We start from the raw sequence: 25,554 nt of genomic DNA on the forward strand, positions 1-25,554 counted from the left end.
GCCCCCACCGCCTCTGCCGCCGCCACCAGAACCCAGTGAGTAGGAGGGATGGGTGTGGACAGGCCATAATTGTGTTTGGGATTCTTCCAAATATTACATGTAGGACTGTGGTTGGGCAGGAGGGACCTCTGATATTGGCAACCTACATATAATTCTAAAATCTGTTCTTCCAATGTTCTAAACTTTAATACCAGCCTTCTGTAAAAGAGTATCAGTCACAGTTATGCCACTCTAATACAGCTGTCTCTTTTCTGTTTTATTTAGTGTTCATGCCACTTTGTTTTCTGATGGTTTTATAATTTCTAAGTAATTTTCATTTTAATGTTTTTCAATACAGTATTGAACTTGTTTTCCTAAGGCATGATTTCTTTCATTCCCCTGTTACTGAATGATTAGGGTCCCCTTCCCTCTGTGTAAATCAATGTAAATAGCACTATAATGAAAAAAAAAAACTTTACTCACATAGTGTTATCTTCCCGTTAAATTATTTTTCAAAGGAATAAATTCTTAGATAAGGCCACACTGAGTCTAAGACCTGAAGCAGCTTTCTCTCTCTTACTAAGTTATATGTCATATAACTCATATGACTCTCCTGAGTTATATGACAGTTAATGCTAATAATGAGTACACCATCAATGGTTTAGCAGCACCGATTTTATGACGTGAAGTATGAAAGCAAATGCAAGTTCTAGGAATGGCAAGAATGATACAGGGGAACTTACTAGACGGTAGAATGAAGATAGACTGGGGCTAGAGCACAGTGGGCCTGGTTTGCTTATATAGCAAGGGTTTGACCAGATTTTGAAGTAGTATAGTGATGTGATTAGATTGTGTGTTAGACAGGTAACTGGTGGCAGTTGTGACAGTCAGTAAAACAGGTTAGGGCTGGAGGCAGAGGGACCAGCTAGAAGGACATTGTTACATATGGCATGATCCACACAAGGAAGGATTCGATTCAGAAGATGAGAGTTGACACACATCATTGACTGTGAGTGCTAGATGAGAGAGAGGATTCAGAATTAGTCTGAGGAGTACCAGCAGGTGGTATGGGGATTAAAGCAGCTGGATCCCACATGGCCACTCGGTGGTTCAAGTCCCAGACCCAGTGATTTGAAAAACACCAGGTGCTTATGTGTGCATGCCCAAAATCCTGAGAGAATAATGGAAGAGAAAGGATTGTGGCGTGGCCATCCCCTTTGTCTCTGTCTCTCATTGGTCAACATGTGTGCACTATGGCAAAATCTCAAAAAAACAAACAAAAAAAATTAGTCTGGGGAGTCTGTTAATGATTCAAGTGACAGGGTGTATGGTGGTACTTTTAATGAAGAGAAAGAGACTATTGCAGAGCTCATTTCAAGGTGAATATTTTCAGTCTTCCTTCTAAAGTAAAAGCGAAAGTGTTGGGTTTATGATCCATCTGTGCCTGCCAGATGCTCAACACTAGGGAGGAACAAAAGGGTCTCTAGGAGTCAAGACAAGATGGAAGTTTAGAGAAGAAGAAGGGAATTGTGCCTGGGAAGGAGGAGGGTTTTTTGTGTTCTTTTTTTTTGGGGGGGGGGAGGGGCACTACAGAAAAGGTAGAGAGGATTGCTAGACATCTCCTAAATAGAAAGGATCTGGGTAAGGTGTGAATTTTTTTTTTTTTTTTTTTTTTTTTTAAATAAGCTAGGGCTGGCTCTGGGGCCTGTATTAATGCACCACTCAAGAGACACCAAATCCCATGTGGCAACTGCAGTTCACATTCTTGGCCTGGTCCACCTGAAACATGCCAGGCATGTGCCTGAGTGTCCAGGATGTGATGGCCTGGAGGATTGGAGGAAGGGGACTGTGGTGTGATCAGACCCTGTGGATGGTACTCATCTTTCTCTCTCTCATACAAATATTTGCATCACTCTATCATGAGTAAAGAAGATAATTTAAAAAAAAAACAAACTAAAGATGTTCAGACATACAGACATTATGGAACATTTAAGAACATTGAGAAAGATTTTAACACTGTGACATATTCGAGTTTTCCTTTTAGTTTGCTGAGGGAGAGGCTGATCCTGTCCTATTTATGTAGTGTGTTTTACCAGATGATTTAAGCAGGCTTTATACCAGATAAGTAAGTTATAGATTACAGACTGTCACCCTCACCTGTGGGTTCTGTATCCCATTTGAATGCAGCCAGGCCACACCAATTATTATCAAATGGGGAGGAAGTGGCTCCCTTACAGAGAAATGCTGAAGGAATTTATCTACTTTCCTTTTCACTTACATCTTTTTTTTTTTTTTAAAGAACAACACATTTTAACTTTATTTATTTATTTATTTATTTATTTTTATTTGACCAGAGAGGGACAGAGTGAAAGAGAGTGAGAGAGAGAAGGAAAGTGAGAAAGCAAGCCACCAGGTCCTAGATTTGAACTCTGGTTAGCCATGGGGGAATCCAGTGCCCTTAACCACCACACCACCTGCTGGCCCCTTCACTTATATCTTAATGCTAAGATTACTTGTAAGTAATTTAGAGGTAATTTAAAGCATACAGTAGGATGTGCATGGATTATTCGCAAATTCTGTGCCATTTTGTATTTAAGAGACTTGAACATCTGTGGATTTTGGTTTCCAAGGTGGGTTCTGGAACCAGTCTCTCCTGAGTTATATGACAGTTATGCTAATAATGAGTATACCATCAGTGGTTGAGCAGCGCTGATTTTATGACATGAAGTTTGAAAGCAAATGCAAGTTCTTATGTGGGTGGTCTGAATGAAGGATTTAACTTGGCTTTTCTCTGCCTGATTGTATTCTCTCTCTCTATTTCAGTTTCTACAGAGCCTGTGGAGACCTCTCGATGGACAGAAGAAGAAATGGAAGTTGCTAAAAAAGGTAAACTGGTTTCTCAGAGTTTTCTTTTCTTTTTTTTTTTTCTTTTTTGTTTCAGGAAAAAAGTTCTTCCTAAAAGTTTAATAGATTTTTTTTTTTTTTGACAAGTTTTTGCTATAGGGCGCATGCACTCACCAGAAAGACAGAGACAGACAGAAAGCAAGAAATCACCCCCCAGGGGGATGGCCACGCTGCAGTCCCTTCTCCTCCATTCTCCTGTCGAGATCTTGGGCACGCACGCACACGTGCCCAGCGTGAGTTTAAGCCACTGGGTCCAAGACTCGAACCGTGGTTGACTACATGGGAGTCCAGCGACATAGCCATTGTGCTAACTACTGGTCCCAAGATTAATAGATTTTAAAAGTAAATTTAAAAGTTCTTTTTGATGGTATAGTACGGTAAAGTGCCCCCATGTACCTTGTTTAAGATGCTCATTTTTGAAGGATTTCAAATTCTCTCTACAGTTTTATTTTGAACGTCATTTTTATTAGCAAGCAAGCAAGTAGACTATTTTTGCTTTTCCAGAATAGTCTTGATTATATCCTATTGAAAGTGTTTTAGAAAGAATTTTGATATAAACTCTCTTATTTCTATTAATCAAAAGTGACATTTAATAAAATGGTACACCACATACTTTCATATTTTGCATTTATTAAGTCATTTGATTAAAAACCACTAAGAAATTACACTTCAGTTCACAGGAGAAAGTGTGAACTTTGTAGCCAGGCAGATGAAGGTTTGAATTCTTTCTTTCCCACTAATGTAACTATATGACCTTCATCTTACTCTGGAACTTTATGGACCTTGTGATTTTTAATGTAGTGTATTTTGAAATTGAATTAAAATTTCTAATAGGTTAAATAATTGCTTATTAATTTGAGACAGATTAGCTAACTTCTGGTGGTTGAATATTTGCCATATAATCAAAAGAGAAATTATTATAAATAGATTAACCTTTTAATGATACATTTCTGGTCTATTTTCTATTTAGCAGATGATTGACATCATTTTAGAATTATACATAAGCCACGTTTACCAAAGATAAAGGGGTTTAAATTATTTTGACTTTAAAATATTTTTATTTGAAGTATATTTACTGTGGTCAGCACATGCTTAATTTGTATAACTTTTAAAAAGATTCATTTTATTCTCATATGACCATGAAAATGTGGTAGTTAAGCTAGTAGATACTAGCTGTACTGCAGAGTGATTTTTCCAGGCTAATAGTCCTGCATGTGACTGTTTAATCACTGCTCTTTTCTCCTCATATTCATGTATCAGGCAAGATGTGAACGCATACTCCAATTTTCATTATTGAGGGAGCTACTGATGTCAACCTTGAAAATTTTAATAGAAATTCCTTCTTGAGTATGCCTGTATCTAATGTATGTCTCTATGTAGCTCTCTATATGTATGCTTGCTTATTTATTTATTTAAGAGGTTTTTGCTATAGGGCTTGTGCATTCGCCAGAAAGACAGAGAGAGACAGAGACAGAAAGCGAGAAGTCACCCCCCATGGGAGATGGCCATGCCGCAATCCCTTCTCCATTATTCTCTCAGGATCTTAGGCACGCACGCACATGCACCCACCGTGAGTTTAAGCCACTGGGTCCAGGACTCGAACCGTGGTCAACTACATGGGAGTCCAGTGACATAGCCACTACGCCATCTGCTGACCCCTATTTATTTATTTTTAAAGTTTAGCTATATGGCATTGGCTAGAGAGAGACAGAAAAAGTGAGAAAGCACCCCCAGAGAGGCTGGTCGAACCACAATCTTTTCTCCATTCTCCTCCTAGAGTTATTGGCATGCACACACACATGCCTGGCATGTTTTTCAAGTTGCTGAGTCCATGACTTGAACCATGCAGTCATCTGTTTTAACCACCACATCACCCATTGATTCCCCATATCATTTAGATACTCATATTTATTGCAAGTATGTGTATGCACATGTATGTATTATTTAGAGAAGTGTTAACATGGATAGATTTCTGAGGTTCATTGTATTACAACAGATTTTTTTTAGATGTTTTTACTCTAGGATGTGTGTACTTGTTAGAGAGAGACCAAGACAGAGACAGTGAGAGTGAAAGTGAGAAATCATCCCCTGAGGGGGGTGGCCACATAGCATTCCATTTTTCTCCTGTGATCTTGAGCACGTATGTACACACACTGGTGTGATTTGACTTGAACTGTGGTCAGCCACATGAGAGTCCAGCGATGTAACCACTACACCATCTGCTGACCCCACAACATAATTTTTTTTTAACTGTCTAAATTATTTTTTAAAAGATTAATTAATTTTAGTTTGATGAGAGAGAGAGAGAAAGGAAAGTGAGAAAGCAAGCCACCAGGTCCAGGACTCAAGCCAGAGTAAGTCATTTGGGAGTAAGTGACTCAACCACCATGCCACTTACTGGCCCCAGCTGTTTAATTTCTTTGAAGGTGTTGCCTGGTTGTTTATTGACTGAGGAGAAAGGCCAATCATAAGTAGAGTCTTATATCTTTACTTTGCGTTAATTATGTATATTAATTATATCTTATTATCTTATTAATTTAATATTGATATACCCTCTCCAAATATTTAGATGTACCTAATTATTTAGTTTGCAAGGATTGGAGCTCTTACTGTAGGTCCAGCATTATCCTAGCCTTACTGGGAGATCATAGCAGGGATAAGGTTTAGCCTTTCCATTAATGAGTAATGTTTCAAATTTGGGGGAGGGGGAGTATGTGATGGAATATAGAACTCTAATAAAGAGTTTCGTGTCAGTATTTTGATAAGTTTTAAGGTGTAATAGTAATTGAAAGCACATTTAGTGTTAATGATTGTGAATACTAAGATTTAAGCTTTTCATTATTTCTTTTGCTTTAGGTGACATTGAATTAATGTATGTTCTGTTTTTAAAATACAGGGCTAGTAGAACATGGTCGAAACTGGGCAGCAATTGCCAAAATGGTGGGAACTAAAAGTGAAGCTCAGTGTAAGAACTTCTATTTTAACTATAAAAGGCGACACAACCTTGACAACCTCTTGCAGCAGCATAAGCAGAAAGTGAGTATCTCAATGGTGAATCTTCTACTGATTATTTTGTTTACTTAAGGTTTTCTTTGAGCTTCACAGACTTGTTCTGCAACTTCCTTGAGTCTAGTATTTTTATTTATCTCATTTACCTGTAAAAGATATGCTGAAGTCTCCATTTGAAATATATAAACATTTTGGAATTTGAATCGAGGTAAAGTGGGAATTCCGTTGGTCATGTTGAATGAGTTTATTTGGTATATTAAAAAGAACAGTTTTTTCAGGGAGAAAGAGTCCATGGAATAAATATTACAATATAGGGAGTATGAAATTATTCAAGATTTCTTAATAAGGAAGTCACAGTGTAGTGGTTCTCAAAGTCCATAGAACATTTTGAGGGTTTAATGAGGTCAAAAGTATTTTCAAAAAATATTGAAATATTATTTGATTTTTTCCCCTCAATTTGTGGACATTTGCATTGATGGTGTCAAAGCAAGTGTGGGTAAAACTGCTGGTTCCTTAGCATGGAGTTTGGCAGGGATTTTTAATTCACCTCTTCCATAAAAGTAGTGGAAGAAGCATCCCCAGTGGAATCTACACTGCAGTCCTACCCATATCCTCAGGAAAGTGAGAAAGCAAGCCACCAGGTCCAGGACTCAAGCCAGAGTTAGTCAGTTGGGAGTGAGTGACTCAACCACCATGCCACTTATCAGCTCCCAACTGTTTAATTTCTTAATTTCTTTCACTTCCCTACACTGCAGTCCTACCCATATCCTCAGTCAGTCCAGTGTACACAGGGAGACTTCTGGACACAGAGCTAGGACCTCCTCTCGTGGCCTCAGCATCTCAGTGTTGTTACCCTCCTGCCTCTGAAGCTGGTCATGAAGTTTTTTTTGTTTTTATGCCAGTTTTACTAAGAATGTTATTGATGGGGGCTGGCTGTGTAGCCTAGTGTTAAAAGGAGCCAGATCCCACATTGCCAACCATGATTTCAAACCCAGCCCCAGCAGCTTGAAAAACACATCAGGGGTGTGTATGTGCCCCAGATCCCAAAAGGATGGAGAAATGGAGAAGGGGTTGTGACATAGCTGCACTCCATTGGAGGGATGCACACTTGCTCACTTACTCTCTGTCTTTTTCTCCCTCTGTCTTTGTATCTTTCTGGAAAGCACAAATGCCCTCTGTCTTTTTTTTTTTTTTTTCCATAAAAAAGGATGCTATTAATGGGGTCAGCTCATAGTGTAGTGGTTAAACACTCTGCAGAGTGAGCTGGACCCCACATGGCCAGCTGCAGTTTGAATCCCAGTCCAAGTGGCTTGAAAAACACACAAGGCACTTGTACATGTGGCCACGATCCTGATGGGATGGAGAAATGAAGGATAAGGGGCTTGGGGATTGTGGTGAGACTGTACCTTGTATGTGCGTGTTGTGTGGGGAGGTGCTCTCTCACATGCACGCATGCTATAGTATTAAAAATACTGTAAAAATATTTTAAAATAATGCTATTGACGAAGTAGTAAAAATTAATTTTATTAACTCTCAACACTTAGGTGCATGTCTTTTTATACTTTTGTGTGTTGAAATTGGAAGTATGTACAAAGCTCCTCTGCTCTGTACCAAAGTGGTTCTCTAAGGAAAAGCATGTTCTGACTGAGTTCTAAGCTGAACTGGCCTCCCTTAGTCCATGGAGTATCTAATTGAATTTAATTTTATTTAATTTTATTGTCAGAGGACTTTCGTGAATGCCAGAGAGAGAATACCCCAAAGTGGGGCCTGTTCATACCACAGTCCTTTTTCCTCAATTTGTCCATCCTGTCGGGATCCTGGGCTTGCTCACACTCATGTACCTGGCAAGTCTTTGAAGCCACCAGGGCCAGGATTCAAACCTCGATCAAGCCCCATGAGATTTTGTTCACTCTGCACAGCATTGAACTGCTGTAGTATGGGTCTTTCCAGGAATATAATTTTTAATTGAAAGAATGACAAACTCGTTTTTTAGTGACAGACATTTTCTTGAAAATAAATGAGTAAACCTGTTTTTCAAAGAAAACAACTGATAGTATTTGTCCCTATCTTTAAATGTGAAGTTCAAGTAGGAAAGAGTTTTAGGAAATGTGTATTCCTCACCATTTTCCCATTACAGACTTTTGTGATGAAGTCAGTGGTGTTAATAGCAAGTATATTTTGATGTTGTACAATGAAATATATCCAAATTTGAAAAATCTGCTTAACTTAGTATTTTCTATGATACTGGTTCATGATGTCATAATGAGTGTCATGCACTGATAAAATATTTTTAAAAAGTATGTTTTAATATGCTAAAGTACAAGATAAATGAGTAGATTTTAATACAGTAGAGTACAAAAAGTTCTCTGATATGGTTTTAAATTTCACATTATATCCAATCTTTAAGACATGACCACTTGCTCAGTTTTGGTACAATATCGAATAGTATCCTCAACTATCTGAAAACTGTATTAAAATATTCTTCCCTTTTTCCCAACTACTCGTCTCTGTGAGGTCCTCTTTTTTTTTTTTTTTTTAAACGCACTTCAACCAAAGCAACACTGAATCCACAGATGAGATGATTAGATTATATATAGAAGGCCATTTGAGAATTGTACTGCTTTCTATTAAGCCAGAAACTAAAACAGATTTTCAAAAATGTGAAACAATGCAAAAGTTTTTCTAAATTACTTTTTGTTTTGGAAACTTTTTTTTTTTTAATTAAAATATGTTACTGATGTGCAGCTGGCAGGTGGTGTGGTGATTAAGGGTGCTGGACTCCCGCATGGTCGGCTATGGTTCAAGTCCCAGACCCAGAGGCTTGCTTTCTCATTTTCCCTCTCTCTATGTCTCTCTTTGGAAATACTAAAATGATAATAATAAAGTTTTAAAAAGTATGTTATCAATATCACCATGTAATAGATTTATTGCCATTTTTCTTTAGGTTTATTTCTTTTTTGAGAGAGAGAGAAGAAAGAAAGACAAGCACCCTTAATAGAGCCTCATATTGTGATCTCCAAGCTGGAATCATGGGCCTGCACATGCAGGTGCCTGGCATGTGGTAGCTTAACCTGGGAACCAAACTTAATTTTTTTTTATTGTTCCAGTGTTGCAGAGGGGTGTACCACCGAGTTGGGCTAATTGTCATTGTTATTTTAAATGAGCTAATACGAGATTTTTACTTTTAACTTGTAGTTTTGGGGCTTGCTAATACTTTGTTGCATCCTTAGACAAAGAATTTTGAGAATTATTGAAGAGTAATAGAATGGGTAATGAAAATACTTACGCGTATTAAGATTTGAACTTGGGACCAACAGTTAACGGAATGGCTATGTTGTTGGACTCCCATGTAGTCAACCGTGGTTCGCGTCCCGGACCCGGTGGCTTAAACTCACGCTGGGCGTGTGTGCGTGCGTGTCCAAGCCCCCGAGAGGAGAATGGAGGAGAAGGGATTGTGGCGTGGCCATCCCCCTTGGGGGGTGATTTCTCACTTTCTATCTCTATGTCTTTCTCTGTCTGTCTGGTGAGCGCACATGCCCTATGGCAAAAACCTCTCAAAAAAAAGTTAAAAAAAAAGATTTGAACTTATAAATAAGATTATACAAAGAATAACTTTGATTTTTTTAGAAGTATATACATAGGAACTTTTAGGCTAAAAATAAGAAGTTTAGAGTTAAAAATGTGAGATAGCACCCAACACATAAAGGATAGACCAAAGAACAAGAGGGACCAGCAGATGGCCTAATGGTTACATCGCTGGCCTGGCATGCAGTCAACTACAGTTTGAGTCCTGGACTTGGAGGCTTAAAACTCATGCCGGGCATGTGTGTATGCATGTCCAAAATCCCGAGAGGAGAATAGAGGAGAAGGAATTATGGCATGGCCATCCTCCTTGGGGACCGATTTCCCGCTTTCTGTCTCTCTCTCTCTCTTTTTCTCTGGCAAGTGCATGCACCCTATAGCAAAAAATCCATCTTTAAAAAAAAAAAAAAGAATATAGAACAAGAAAAATCTACTGACAAGATTAAAGACTTGATTTCTTAAGATTCCATCCAGAATGTTTTGGGAGAAAGTCAAGTAAAGAATGAATCAGGGGCCAGCAGGTGGCATGGTGGTTAAGGCATTGGTTTCCTACATGGTTGACCACAGTAATAGTCTTGGACCCAGCAGCTTGAAAATCATGCTGGGCATAAGTGCTTGTATGCCCAAAATCCTGAGAGGGGAATGGAGGAGAAAAGATTATAGTGTGGCCATTCTCCCTGGGGGATTGATTTCTCTCCCCGCCCCCTCTTTCCAGCGAATATACACACCCAATGGCAAAAACGTCAGGATAAAAAAGAATGCTTCAGATACTGTTGAAAAGATAAATGTGGGGCCAACAGGTGGCATAGTGGTTAAGGTGTTGGACTCCCACATGGCCAACCATGGTTCAAGTCTTGGAACTGATGGCTTGCTTTCTCACTTTCTCTCCCTCCCCTTCTCTCCTCAAATTAAGAAATAATAATAACAAATAATAAATAAAAATATTTTTTAAAAAAGATAAATGTTATGTTAGTCAGGATTCTTCAGGGAAACAAAGCCAATGGGATGTGTCTCTGTATACACAGCATGAATGAGGGCAGAGGGAATGTAGGTATGGAATTGACCCATGTGATTGTAGAGCACTGGTGAGCCCCAAATCTCATGGGGTAGGCTGGCAGGCTGATGAAGATGTTACTTTCGTCTAAACAACACCACAGGATCTTCCAGGATAGTGTTTGGTTAAATATCTAGGCATTGTGACCTGGCTTAGTTCACATATAAAATTAACTATCACTAACATCTTACACCTTCTAGTTTTAATCATTTAAAAATATAATTAAGATGATACTTAATAGCAGGCTCCAACTGTTTATCTTGAATGTTTTGTCTTTAAAAAACTCAAGAAAACATGTCAAAATGTCTAACATTGGTCAAATTTCAGTGGTAGGCATATGGATGTTACATTTCTGTAGATTTGGATTATTACATTAAAAATTTATGAAAATAATATAGAGAGAAGAAAATGGAGATGTACTGAATGAATTCTACACAAAAGTGACCAGAGGCTGTTCTTTAGTCACTAGTGAAAGCACCAAACAGATCGAGCTAATATTGGCCTACGGATCCGATGGTGGTGTAGGGATAAAACAGCAGTGTGAGGCTGGCCCATGTGGGAAGGCTGTGGGTTTGTGTCTGGAGACCTCCCTGGTACAGGGGGCACATGGGTACCCATGACCCAGAGCTGGTTGAGGCTAAAGCTGTGGGTGGATCTTGGCATCAGGAGCCTGTTGAGGGTGCAGTCTCTTGTTATTCTCTCAGTCTGTCCTGCTGTTGGAAGAAACAGACCTTAAACAGAGACAGGATAGACATAGGTAGGACACTGGAAACATTCGCGTATAGATACGCCTCACTTAATGACTGAGTTCCTTTACCATGGCGAGGTCATTGAATGAACTGGTCAATAATAAGGAGCTGAAAGGTGGATGTCTTGTGGTGTGTCATGGCACCATAAGGCATGTATTTTTTAGTAGGTGTCACACGACACCACACTAGGATAATGTAGTTCTATCCATACAAAAAGTGTTCATTAGGTAAGACCAGAAAGGGACAAGACATGCCACAACACAGTAACTTAAATCTGGCGTAATTATTTTTATTCATTCAGAATATTACTATGGGTACACAGCTAAGTTCAAATTTATAAACAAAATGTGTAGTCTTACATGATTGTGAATGTTTCATGTCATGAACACAAACTTGGCAAAGTCTGAGAAAGGGCATTCCCAAGACTCACACAGACTGAGAAAGGGGACTCCCCATGCTGGAACACCTCATCTTAAGTGCATGAGTCTGAGCGGTCATCAGACAAGTAGGTCGTTAAGTGAGAAGTGGCTATAACAGTTGTTATCTAATGCTTGCAAATATTATAGTATTCATGGATACTTCTGAAAGCTTTCTTTCTTCTTTTAAAGATTGTTTTATGTGTACGGTGGGAAAATAGCGCCTCCCACCTGCGGTGCACACATACACATGAGGTTTCAAAACACCACAATCCAGGAACCAGCAGTTAGCATAATGGCTATGTCGCTGGACTCCCATGTAGTCGACCGTGGTTTGCGTCCTGAATCCGGTGGCTTAAAACTCACGCCGGGTGCATGTGTGTGCATGCCCAAGATCCCGAGAGGAGAATGGAGGAGAAGGGATTGCGGCGTGACCATCCCCCCTGGGGGATGATTTCTCGCTTTCTGTCTCTATGTCTCTCTCTGTCTGTCTGGCGAGCGCACGTGCCCTATAGCGAAAACCTCTCCAAAAGTAAAAATAAAAAAACACAATCCCATTTGCCTACAGCCATCCAGCAGGCATGTTCAGGTCAGCTCATGCCCAAATGGCTCCAGCGTCACACAGCAGTTCTCTATACCTTGTGCCACCATGGCTGGACCAATATGAATGCTTTTAAAAACTGTGGCCAGTATCTCTCTGGCATTCTTTCCTTGCATTCTTGTTAGGAATTTAGGAGTGGATTTTTTTTTTCAAGAGGTTTGTGCCTTTGAGTGTTTGTGCACACACCAGAGAGAGACAGAGACAGTGAGAGGGAAAGTTTAGAAATCACCCCCCCAGGACTGTGCCACAATCCCTTCTTCACCTAGGATTGATTTTCAAGCCATAGAGTTTGGGACTTGAATCATGGTCTGCCATGTGGGAGTCCAGCAGCGTAACTGCTCCATCATCTGCTGACCTTGGGAGTGAATTTTTTAGCCTTCAGAATTTTACCTAGTTCTGTGACTCTGATAAGGAAAATAATTGTTTCCCTTGAGTTAAATAATATTTTAAGTTAGATTTTTAAATATCATCCTCATATGTAAACTGAAGAGTAATGACTAGATATACTGTCATTTTTGATAGTTGTGGGATAAAATATTTTCCTCTCTGAGGAGTCTCCCTGGGAGAGGCTGACAGCTGATAAAAGGTAGTATAGACTCTGTGAGGAGCCCAAAACAGAACTGCCAGGTCTGAGCCACCAGAACCGGGCGTCTGCAAGCTCAGGAGGCCTTCAGTCTGTATTTAGCAATGCGAGGTTATACAATAAATACAGTATGAGTAGCTAATGTCTTACATTTAAATTTGTATATGATGCTCTTATAGACATGCGACCCCAGTGGAAGAATGAGCAACGTTACATAAACACAGTTTACAGCAGGAAGCATATTTAAAGAGTAATGATTTGTTCTTACTAGTAATGGAAGGGAATCTTTGGTAAAAAGAACACCAGTGTGGTAGCACCAACAACAAGTTATTGCTTATAAAATTGCATAATTCTTACATGCTAATGAAGATAATTTATTGAAGCATAATCAATGCCAAAAATATAAAATCACCTACATGCCTAAAAATAGGAAGGAACTATAAATCAGTACAGAGTGGTTTTTTTTTTCTTTTCTTTTTTTAATAGAATTGTTATTTTTTATGCATTTATTTATTTTTCATTTCATTTTCTTCCATACATTCAGTCACATTGTTATTTGTCTTACAAAACGGATATTTCAGCAGGTGAGCATTTCCCCTAGTACTGTTGATAAAACTACGAAACATCTTCAACAGATAATACCACACCTCTTTGTGCCATTAATGCTTTGCCTCCCTGTCCCTCCCCCAAAAGTACAGAGTGTTTTTATGGAATTATTAATAAAATTAATTTTTGAAGAATTTATAATGGATATTTCAGTTCATGCCTATTTTTAGGTTTTAAAAGGATATATAAAGCTATGAAAAATGCATATTATGAAAAAATAATGAATGGGTTTCAAAATTATTTTGCACCAAAAGAAAATCATACTTTAATTCCATTATTCTATTAACTTTTAGAAGTCTCCTCATGTAACTACATGAGGCTGTCCTGGTTGTATTTACATGTATATGTGAAGATTTATATACATCTAAAAGATTGAAAGTTAGTGTACTTACTACCTGTAGCTGTTGGAATTGTGAGCAGTTGTCTTATGGGTTTTTTTTTGTTTGTTTGTTTATTTTTTAAAGAATAATTTTATTATTTATTTATAATCTGACTAGAGAGAGAGAAAGCAAGCTGCCAGGTCTGGGACTCAAACTGTGGTAAACCATGTGGGAGTCCAGCGCCTTAACCACCATGCCACCTGCCAGCCCCAGCAGTTGTTTTTTAAGATACAATTTTCTGTCTTCCACCTTTCAATGTATGTGCTACTTTTGTTAGAAAATACTTGTATGATATTTTCATTCAAAAGATGCATTATATGGAGTGAAATAAGAGCAGGAGGTTTTGTGAATTGTAGCTCTTTGTACATGTATACTAGTGAGTAAGTTCTCATAATGGTCCTCATGTAACTTTTCATCAGCTTGATGAAAGTGATTTGTGTGCACAAAAGGCCAGTGTACTGTACCCAGAGATATTTGCCTGTACTTTCACCAGAACTTTGAAGGGGTCTTCAAAAGTTCTTGGGAGATGAGTATTATGAAAACGCATGCATAAATTAAAAAAAAATTTGCACCAAAATAAACATGTATTTCTGTTTTCTACAAACTTTGTGAAGTTCCCCCTTGTCAAACACCTAACCTTGTCTAGTGTATGTGTATCTGTCAGCATTTCACATTATATCAGAAATGAAAAGGTTTGAGATTTTTGCTTTCAGTTACTTAAATCAACAATATATATATAAATATATATATTTTTTTTACGTTTCTAGACTTCACGAAAACCTCGTGAAGAGCGAGATGTGTCTCAATGTGAAAGTGTCGCTTCCACTGTTTCTGCTCAGGAGGATGAAGATATTGAAGCCTCAAATGAAGAAGAAAATCCAGAAGACAGTGAAGGTATCTCAGAATCTTAAATTTGGTTATGACTTCTGCTATCCCAAATACGTAATTTTTACTTTAGTCACTTTACTCTGTAGGAATTCCTTCGTTAAGGAAATGATATATCAGTATTTTCATAGCATAAACCTTAAACTTGGAATAATGCATTTATTTTATTTGACAATAGTTACTCAACCACCTAAGATGGTTCAGGTGCCACAACCAGAAAGTCTTGAAAATGGCAGTGCTTCAGACATTAACTACCAGCAACAATAAGATGTCTGTGCATCTGCATCAGTGCCACATTTATTTGTCCAATTGACATCATGTTAATATTTCTCTTTTTTTGTTTTCTTGAGTTTGGTTTATTTCATATTTTTGCACAGATTAATGTATACAATCTCTAGGTTTTCATGTAAACAGAATTAATGGCCCTAGAAGCCCTCATAGAAAAAAATATCAGCCCAAGTCAGCAGGTGGCATGACAGTTAAGGTGCTGGATCCCACATGGCCAACTCTGATAGAAAAAAATGCCTGGTACATATGTATGCATGCCCAAAATCCCAAAAGGAGAATGGAAGAGAAGGAATTGCGGTGTGGCTATCCTCTCTGAGGGGTTGATTTCTTACTTTCCCTCTCTGCCTCTCTCTGTCTCTCCAACAAGCACACTTGCCCTATGGCCAAAAAGAAAAAAATAGATACCATCACAAGAAACTTAAGAAATGAAATTCCTTTATCATTTAAATCAGTGACAACTTCCTGAAAAAATTAGTATTTCTTGAGTTTTTGCTAAAGAAAAATAATGGTACCTAATTTATTTAAATTTACATTGCTATTAAAGTTTCTGTGAATTTTTTTTTTTGCTACTTTTGTTAGAAAATACTTGTATGATATTTTCATTCAAAAGATGCATTATATGGAGTGAAATAAGAGCAGGAGGTTTTGTGAATTGTAGCTCTTTGTACATGTATACTAGTGAGTAAGTTCTCATAATGGTCCTCATGTAACTTTTCATCAGCTTGATGAAAGTGATTTGTGTGCACAAAAGGCCAGTGTACTGTACCCAGAGATATTTGCCTGTACTTTCACCAGAACTTTGAAGGGGTCTTCAAAAGTTCTTGGGAGATGAGTATTATGAAAACGCATGCATAAATTAAAAAAAAATTTGCACCAAAATAAACATGTATTTCTGTTTTCTACAAACTTTGTGAAGTTCCCCCTTGTCAAACACCTAACCTTGTCTAGTGTATGTGTATCTGTCAGCATTTCACATTATATCAGAAATGAAAAGGTTTGAGATTTTTGCTTTCAGTTACTTAAATCATAAATATATATATAAATATATATATTTTTTTTACGTTTCTAGACTTCACGAAAACCTCGTGAAGAGCGAGATGTGTCTCAATGTGAAAGTGTCGCTTCCACTGTTTCTGCTCAGGAGGATGAAGATATTGAAGCCTCAAATGAAGAAGAAAATCCAGAAGACAGTGAAGGTATCTCAGAATCTTAAATTTGGTTATGACTTCTGCTATCCCAAATACGTAATTTTTACTTTAGTCACTTTACTCTGTAGGAATTCCTTCGTTAAGGAAATGATATATCAGTATTTTCATAGCATAAACCTTAAACTTGGAATAATGCATTTATTTTATTTGACAATAGTTACTCAACCACCTAAGATGGTTCAGGTGCCACAACCAGAAAGTCTTGAAAATGGCAGTGCTTCAGACATTAACTACCAGCAACAATAAGATGTCTGTGCATCTGCATCAGTGCCACATTTATTTGTCCAATTGACATCATGTTAATATTTCTCTTTTTTTGTTTTCTTGAGTTTGGTTTATTTCATATTTTTGCACAGATTAATGTATACAATCTCTAGGTTTTCATGTAAACAGAATTAATGGCCCTAGAAGCCCTCATAGAAAAAAATATCAGCCCAAGTCAGCAGGTGGCATGACAGTTAAGGTGCTGGATCCCACATGGCCAACTCTGATAGAAAAAAATGCCTGGTACATATGTATGCATGCCCAAAATCCCAAAAGGAGAATGGAAGAGAAGGAATTGCGGTGTGGCTATCCTCTCTGAGGGGTTGATTTCTTACTTTCCCTCTCTGCCTCTCTCTGTCTCTCCAACAAGCACACTTGCCCTATGGCCAAAAAGAAAAAAATAGATACCATCACAAGAAACTTAAGAAATGAAATTCCTTTATCATTTAAATCAGTGACAACTTCCTGAAAAAATTAGTATTTCTTGAGTTTTTGCTAAAGAAAAATAATGGTACCTAATTTATTTAAATTTACATTGCTATTAAAGTTTCTGTGAATTTTTTTTTTGTATATTGACTGCTTCTGATACAGAGGTTTTTTTATAATGTTTTTAGTAGCTCTTTATATATTCTGTATTAAACATGTTTATGTTTTGTATATGCAAATGTTTTCCTTATAGTCTTTGTCTTTTGTTTTTATTTTTAAATGACTAAAGAGTAAATTGTGTAATTGGAGGTATTTATCCTTTCCTTTGTAGGATCTTACATTTCTACATTCTCTAGTTTTAGAAATACTAGATTTTTTTGTGTGGTCTTTTAAACTTAAATTTTGTGGTGAATTGAGTTTTAGCACCAAATAATAAGTAAACTATTTTGGTGAGGTATTTGTGGAAAGTAAGGCCATTGTTCTAAGAGTGCAGAGAATCTGGAGCATTCTTATTCTTACCTGGGTGAAGTACAAGAGGGCTGTAAGCAGTGGTGTGCTTACAGTACTTCCATAAAGTCATCAGAGGTCATCAGCGTGTGTTCCTTTTTAATAGGTTTTTGGTCTGGTAGCTACCATTCCATGGAGATATAAATGTAAATGAAATTTGTATTAATCTCCTCAGCTGGTCAGAATAGAATACTGTAGACAGGGTAGCTTAAACCACAGACATTTATTTCCTTACAGTTCTGGAGGCTGGCAGTCCAAGATCAGGGTGCTGGTCTGATGAGGACTCTTCCAGCCACAGATCGCCAGCTGCCTTCTTACTTGTCCTCACTTGGCCTTTCCTCCATGTGCGCATACTGTGGTATCTCCTCTTCTTGTAAGGGCAGCAGTTCAACTGGATTGGAGCCCAGATTTATGACCTCATTTAACCTTACAGGTTCTGTCTCCAAATGCTGTCACATTGGGGTTAGGGCTTCAACATGTGCATTTTAGGGAACATACAGATGAGTCTGTAATGAAGGCCAAGGCTGTTATTAATATGTTTATTTCAGAACAGAAAGTCTGTCCATGAATGGGCTAGCAGATTCTCACATCGCATATCTTCTGTTTTTCTTCCTGTTACTTTTTCTTAGTGAAGAGAAATCCCAAGTATGGTTTTAAAATAATGTGTCCATCTGATAAAGTGTAGACTGGTCTGGTCATATCCTACTAAATGCAGCACTAACATCTAAGAAGAGTTTGCTATTAGTAAGAAATGAACTTGCCACTAGAATTATGGGGTCCCTCTGCATTTCTTTTTGGGTTCATTTGGGAAATATCTAAGAAAGGAATGTAAATGCAGTTTGCATGTGACTTCATGCTTACTCCTGATCTTACTGAGGCACCGCAGATGCAGTGTTTATTCTGTGGCCAGGCTCTTGCCAATGGAAGAATGGAAGCAGCTGCTGAAGGGAGAATTCCTGTGTTGGTCTGAAGCACATTTGACTGTGTGGGTGCCTTTCATGATGAGAAGAGTTAAATGAGGAAGATGAAAGCTTTCCCAAAATTTGGATTTGCTCCTCTTCTCTTGTTCTTAATCATTCTTTAAGCGTTTTGTATTTTTCTGGGAAAACGTATACAGTATTCACATTTGACTGGTACTTGGTGAAGCATTGTGCCTTGAAAATACTCCTAGTCTGTTGTGGCTTGGAGGAAGATAACTGGAGTGTTTTTGTCAGCAGATATTATCTGCTGCATACTCAATAATATTCCTTTATTATTTGAAGATAAATGACTTTTCAGTTTGTCCTTAGATTTGGCACCTTCCATCACTATATTAACAGAAATGAAGGTTAAGTCAGGTTTTTTGTAGCTTTTCACTGTTTGACAACATTTTTCACTAACAGTAGTTGCTACTATTACATTAAGACCTTGCTGTTAGGTTGTTGGGAAAGTTATGATGCATTTTTGCCTAGAAAAACAGAAAGATATGTCATGACTTCCCCAACAACCTAATACATGTGAGGTGCTATTTTGAGTTTTCTTTCATTTGTCTATCTTGTTTTTACTTTTGAGATTTGAACTCTCATCTGAATTCCAGGCTCATACATCTGACTACTTACTGAATACTTCCATCCAAATGCGTAAAAAGCACCTCAGTTGACATCTAAAGCAAGACCTGTTTCTTTTCCTTACAGTCTTTTCCTGTGTCAGTAAATATTACTCTGGTCACTCTCATACCCCATACATGGTCCAGCAACAAATCCACCAGCTTTTCCTCAGACATATTCTTTAGAGTCAGATCCCTTTCCCCTTCTCCAGGGGTGTTACCTTGTTTTTGATTTGCCATCCTCTCCATTGTAGTAGTTTCTTCCTCCTTTTTGTTCCATTCTGGATTTTCTTCCACACAGCAGCCAGAATGTTTTTTGTTTTTGTTTTTGTTTTTTAGTAAGACACATTTTTGCTATAGAGTGCATGTGCTCGCCAGAGACAGAGAGACAGACAGAGAAAGAGAGAGAAACCAACTCTTCCCCAGGGGTTTGGCCATATCATAATCCCTCCTCCATTCTTCTCTTGGGAGTTTGGGCACACACGCACATGCACCTGGCATGAGTTTCAGGTTGCTAGTCCAGTGCCTCAACCACCATGCATGCACCTGCTGGTCCCCTAGCATGGTTTTTATAAAATGTCATTCACACCATGTTTCTTCTCTAATTCAGATCCTCTAGTACTTTTCCACCTCACTCATAATAAGAGCTCAGGACCTGACTGTGACTCCTGAGGACCTGCTTGAACTAACCTTTGTTTCTCTGAACTTTTTCTGCCAGCCGCTTTCCTGCTTATTCCCTCTGCACCAACCACGCTGTCCTCTGTGCTGTTCTTGAGCAAACCTGTGCCCACTTCAGGGGCCTTTGTGCTTCCCAGTCCCTCTGCCTGGAGTGTTCCTCCCTTAGACCTGCCAGGACTCGTCCTCATTCCTTCAAGCCCTTGTTCAGATACCTCCTTGTCCCCTATAGTGCCTCCTTGTCCCCTGCTTACCAGTGTTATTAGTCACTGCCCTCCTGCTCCCTGATCTCTCACATCGTTATTGTTCATTGTCTGTTTCACACTAGAATGGGGGCTCTCTAAGAGCATATGCTTTGATTCCCCCCCCCAACTGGTAAGTAGTACTTCATACCCAGTACTTCATACACTTCTCTGCACATAGTAGGTCCTTTGTACATATTTGAATGAGTGAAAGAATGAATTTGTAGAGACCTTTTTAGATATTCTGTCATGCGTTAAAATTGTTTTTTTCCTAACATGTCAGGCATGTGTGTCCAAAGTCCTGATGGGGTGGAGAAATGGAAGAAAAAGGATTGTGGTGTGACATGCCCCGTTAAAGGGTGCATTCTCTCTACCCTCTATCTCTCTGTCTCTTTAGTGAGTGCACTTGCCCCCTGACAATTAAAACATTTTTTTAAGTATATTTTTTCTGGGTTAGCAGGTGCTATAGTGGTTAAGGTAGTGGACTCCCATATGGCTGACTATGGTTTGAATGCCAGACCTCTGGTGGCTTGTTTTCTCACTTTCTCTATCTGTTGAATGCATGTGCCCAATAGCAAATTTAAAATAATAATAATAATAATAGTAATAATAAATTAATTCTTTAAAAATATTTTTCCTCAAGGACCAGAAGTTAGCGTAATGGCTATGTTGCTGGATTTCCATGTAGTTGACCGCAGTTCAAGTCCCAGACTCAGTGGCTTAAACTCACATCGGGCACGTGTGCATTCGTGCCCAAGATCTCGAGGGGACAATAGAGGAGAAAGGATTGCAGTGTGGCCATCCCCCCTGGGGGGTGATTTCTCGCTTTTTATCTCTCTGTCTTTCTCTGTCTTTCCACTGAGCGCACGTGCCCTATAGCAAAAAAAAAAAAAACTCAAAAAAAAAACAAACCTCAAAAAATAATTTCCTCATAACCCATTTAAGTTTTGGTTTTATTTTTACATACAGATGAGATATTTATATAGCTTTTATAGCTTCAGAATTTTCTGTTTTGCTGAAGTTTTTAAATTTCCTAAGTTTACATCTGTCTTGCCCCAAGTTGTCTTCTAAATGTTTTTTAGATATTATTTCTATATACAGTAAGGTAGGACCCATGTTTTCCTTCCAGAGAACCCATTCCGATAGAGTTATTTTATTAAATAAATCATTCTTTACCTAGTGATTTAAAATATAACCTTTTAAATATATTCATTTCTCGTATATGTTAATATCTATTCCTAGGCATTGTTTTTGTGCCACTGAGGTATTTTATCTGTTACTGTAACATTTCTAAACCTGTATTAATGCACTGGCCATATAGTCAGTTCGAATGTTGGGATAGGTACATCTTCTATCCTCCTACTACTTAATTTCCTTAGATTTTCTCAGGGACTCATTCTTCCATAGAAACTTTTAGTTTAATAAATTTAAAAAAATAAACCATTTAAATTCTCTTGGAAGTATATTAAATAGGATATATGTTAATTTTAGGGAGATTTAAATTTTTGTGTTGTCTATTTTAAGAAAATAATCTAAAAAGTAAATGTTGCAGTGAACATCTCTGTATATTGTTGCAATCAAGTAACAAATTGGAAGTAGCCCAAGTCAAATCACAGAGGAAAGGTTAAGTAAATGTAAGGCCTCATTACAACAATTCATCCACTTAATTCAGCCAGGAGGAGGCTGAGAATTCTGTTCAAAGTCATCTCTGAGCCCGCCAAGTTGGTACCATGAGCAAAGCTCACCCTCCTGAATTGAAAAAAATTTATGGACAAGAAGTTATCATTGAAATTAAATGGTGGCAGACATGTCCAAGGAATATTGCAGAGATTTGATCCATTTATGAATCTTGTGATAGATGAATGTATGGAGGTGGCAACTCGTGGGCAGCAGAACAACATTGGAACGATGGTAATATGAGGAAGTAGGATCATGTTCTTAGAAGCCTTGGAACGAGTATAAATAATGGCTGTTCAACAGAAAAACCCATGACCCCTCGTCAACAGGCCTGTTTTACTACAATGTAGAAATCAGTTCATGTACATTTTCATAGTAAACTTTTTGTTAAGTAAAAAAAAAAAAAAATTCAGCCAGAGTTTGGGTCTATTATGTGCCTGTCCCAGTGCTCATCACTAGGACTTAAATGATAATCAAAATATTGGGTTGTCCAAAAAAGTCATGATGTGGTTTTTTTCTGTGTTTTTTTATTAAAAAATGTGTCATGACTTTTCCGACAACCTAATGTATGATCTCTGTCCTTATGTGTATATAGCCTACTAGAAGAAACAGCTTGAAATCAAGTAATTACGAGTAAATGTAAAATTTTAACTGTAACCAGTACATGTGTTGTAAGAGCAGTAGTAGTAACATCTAACATTGTTAAGGAAGCCACAGAGGGCTCCCTAAGCATGGGATGTTTGGACTGAGATCTCCAGGAAATATAGGAAAAAGAGCCTTTCAGTCAGGGTTAATGGCATGTACGAACTCTGTGTGGTGAGAGATGCACGGGGCATTCTGAAAACTCAGAGAAGCCAGTGAGGCTTGAGTGGACACCCAGATGCACATTAACCTAGAGTGGCTAACAAGGCCTTCCAGAGAGGGCCTCATAGGTTGTGCTGACAATTTTAGAACTTAACAGGTAATGGACTTCCATTGAAGTTATAAGAGACACAGAGAAAATGGGAGATTGAAATTTGGTGAGATTTGCCTTTTAAAAAGATCACTCTGGCTTTGTTGTAGAGACTAGCCTGAGGTAGAGGTGAGAAGGGTTGGTTTTGGACTAGAGTAGTGGGAAAGTAATAATGCATTTTTGCATAGAAAAATCATCGTAACTTTCTTGATGACCTAAGAGTTGTGGTGTGGAACAGAGTTGGATGGGCTCAGGATAGTTTTAGAGAGAAAACCAGTGAGACTTACTGAGGACGGATGTGAGGCTAAATGAGAAGAAGTTTAAACTAATTCTAGGTGTCCAGTTTGTTTAGTTGGGTGTTCAACACTAGAGAAGAATCCAATTTGGGATGTCGATCGCAGCTCCAGTGCAGAACATATGAATTTGTAGCTCCTTTGCTTTACTTAGGTAATGATGTCAAAAGCATTAGAAGTATACTTATAAATGGTTACCAACAGTGTGAAGAAAGACCTGTGTGAGTGAGAACATTAAAATTAACAATCTATGAAATAGAGTTTTGCTGTCCATTGTGGTAAGCACATGTGGATTGCTATTGAGCATTTAAAATGGCCAAAATGTGCTCAAAATGCAACATATACATCAGATTTTGAAGACTTAGTACCAAAAACAGGTAAAATATCTTATTACTAGATTTTTATATTGATTACATATTAAAATGATAATATTTCAGACATTAATTGTTACTGTCTCTTGTTATCTTATTAATGTGGCCACCAGAAAATTTAAATCACAGATGTGACCAGCATTATATTCTTAGTGGGTGGCACTGTGCTAGAGTGTCAGCTCTCCTGGGTGAAAGGAACCACACAGACGGGCTTATAGAAGTGCATCAGAATGTCACCATTTGTAGGAATGGTTTTGTGTAATTTTGTTGTTTTGTCTTTCTTCATTTTCTAAACTTCATGTAAATTATTTTCAGAAATTAAAAGCTTCTATGCTTTCAATTTCCGAAGTTCAAGACAATTTTGATCTTTCCCTTTCATACTCTATGGAAACTTCAGCTTTCCCAGTGTCTGTAAATACTTCAATGAGGTCATCCAAGGAGTGTAATCCATCTTAGACAACCACTTTCAAGCATGGTTTCTGTCACCACCGAAATATGTTCATTATCAGATTTTTATGCTGTATCATTATCTTTAAGGTGCTGAAAATAGTTCTGATACAGAAAGTGCTCCTTCTCCTTCACCAGTTGAAGCTGTCAAGCCCAATGAAGACAGCACTGAAAATGCTGCTTCTCGGGGAAACGCGGAGCCGGTGGCTGAGCTTGAGTCCACCACAGACACTGCGCCTGGGGCCTCTCCCTCCTCAGCAGCTCCAAGTGCAAAACCCACCGAAAGCGAGAGCGCGGAGACCCAGGCCAGCGACAGCGTCAGCGTGGAGGCGGCGGAGCCGATGGACGTAGATCGTCAGGAGTGCAGTGCCGAAGCGGGTTCTGCTCTCGATCCTCTGCCCGCTGCCAGTGCAGATTCTGTGGATGTTGAAATGCGGGGGCCAGAAAACAGTGCACCCAAAGTTGAAGGTGATACCAAAGAAAGAGACTTAGAGAGAGCCAGTGAGAAGGCAGAGCCTAGAGATGAGGATCTGGCGGTGGCTCCGCAAATCGGTGTTCAGAGGCCCGAACCGCAGTCTGACAATGATTCCAGTGCCACTTGCAGTGCTGACGAGGATGTGGACGGAGAGCCCGAGAGACAGAGGTGAGGCTCGTTCCTTAGGTGTTACCCCGTTTTTACCCTGCTGGATGCCGACTGAAGCAAGAATGGCGCTGCTGCGGAGTGACTCCTGTGCAAATCCTGGCGCGTTGCAGGTAGTCTGTATGATTTTAGTATTGAGCAGTGGTGCTATTTATCTCCTTAAATACCCAAGAATATCTTCCTGATCATCATTTTTTTGAAACAGATTATAAATCTCTTCTATATCTGTTCTGTTATGTGCATTCTATGTATTCTCATATACGATAGCAAAAATGGGGATTTCAGCTCACAAAGTTGTGAGTTAAACTCCAGATGACTATCATGCCTGAGGATGGCCGGTGGGATGTGGTGTCCAAGGTCCTGAGAGGCTTAGCTCCACTGTGCTGTTCTAAGATGGCTCCACCTCAGGGTGAGTCGTACCTAGCCTTCATGTCCAGGTGTGAGAAAATACTGAGAGGAGAACCGTGTTAAATATTCTGAAATTATTTTAGAAAGCATAATTTAAATGCAAGCTAATGATAATTATAACGACTTTCTTTTTGAATCAGTTAAAATTTTTTATTGCTTATATTTGGAATTTAAAATATAAGGTATCACAATTTATAAATACTTTTACTCATTCAAGGTAAATTAATGATACAAAAATGTATCTTTTTTATTTATGTAAGTATTGGGTCACTGGAAAAGTCACGACACGTTTTTGCATAGAAAAACGTGTCGTGACTTTTCGATTGACCTAATATTACAGTAAGAAAATATATGTCTTATAAGAATATTATATCTGCTTCATTTAATATATTTAATTCCTTGCTGTTTCTTTTTCCTTGAAAGAGGGGAAATTATAGTACAATATTGCATTGGTACAAATTCTAGAAACGAAGTAGACTACAGTTTCATTTATTCAGAAACCCAATCAAGGCCTACCTCTTTTTGCTTTCTTTTTCTACTCCTTAATGAGAGAAGCCACTGGACAGCCAAATTCTTTTCAGAGTTCAGCTTTCATAGTGTGTCTTAGTGTCAGAGTACTTTCAGGTGACATCAGGTATATTTTGTAGCTTACATATTCCAGAATGATATTTGATACCAGGATAATAATATTGAGCATTACCACAGTGATGGTTCCTCAAAAGAGATTGTAGTAGATACTCAAACTTTGAATAAGAATTAAAATAAAATAAGGATTTTGCTTAACCATTGACTTACCAGAAAGTCAGCCAGCTAGATCATTCCT

General features: G+C 38.3%; 1 protein-coding gene across 1 annotated transcript in view; it reads left to right on the forward strand.

Moving 5' to 3' along the window:
* The window catches only part of NCOR1 (nuclear receptor corepressor 1), a 184,559-nt gene that overhangs the window by 97,348 nt on the left and 61,657 nt on the right, over positions 1 to 25,554 (forward strand). The window contains 5 exon segments of the mRNA XM_014589600.2: positions 1 to 35; positions 2,803 to 2,865; positions 5,780 to 5,919; positions 14,631 to 14,757; positions 23,774 to 24,326. The exon segment at positions 1 to 35 is cut by the window's left edge and continues 37 nt beyond it. Of these exon segments, the coding sequence (XP_014445086.1) occupies positions 1 to 35; positions 2,803 to 2,865; positions 5,780 to 5,919; positions 14,631 to 14,757; positions 23,774 to 24,326 (918 nt within the window).

Source organism: Tupaia chinensis, unplaced genomic scaffold (assembly GCF_000334495.1).
Source record: "Tupaia chinensis unplaced genomic scaffold, TupChi_1.0 Scaffold000365_1, whole genome shotgun sequence".
Lineage (NCBI taxonomy): Eukaryota > Metazoa > Chordata > Mammalia > Scandentia > Tupaiidae > Tupaia > Tupaia belangeri.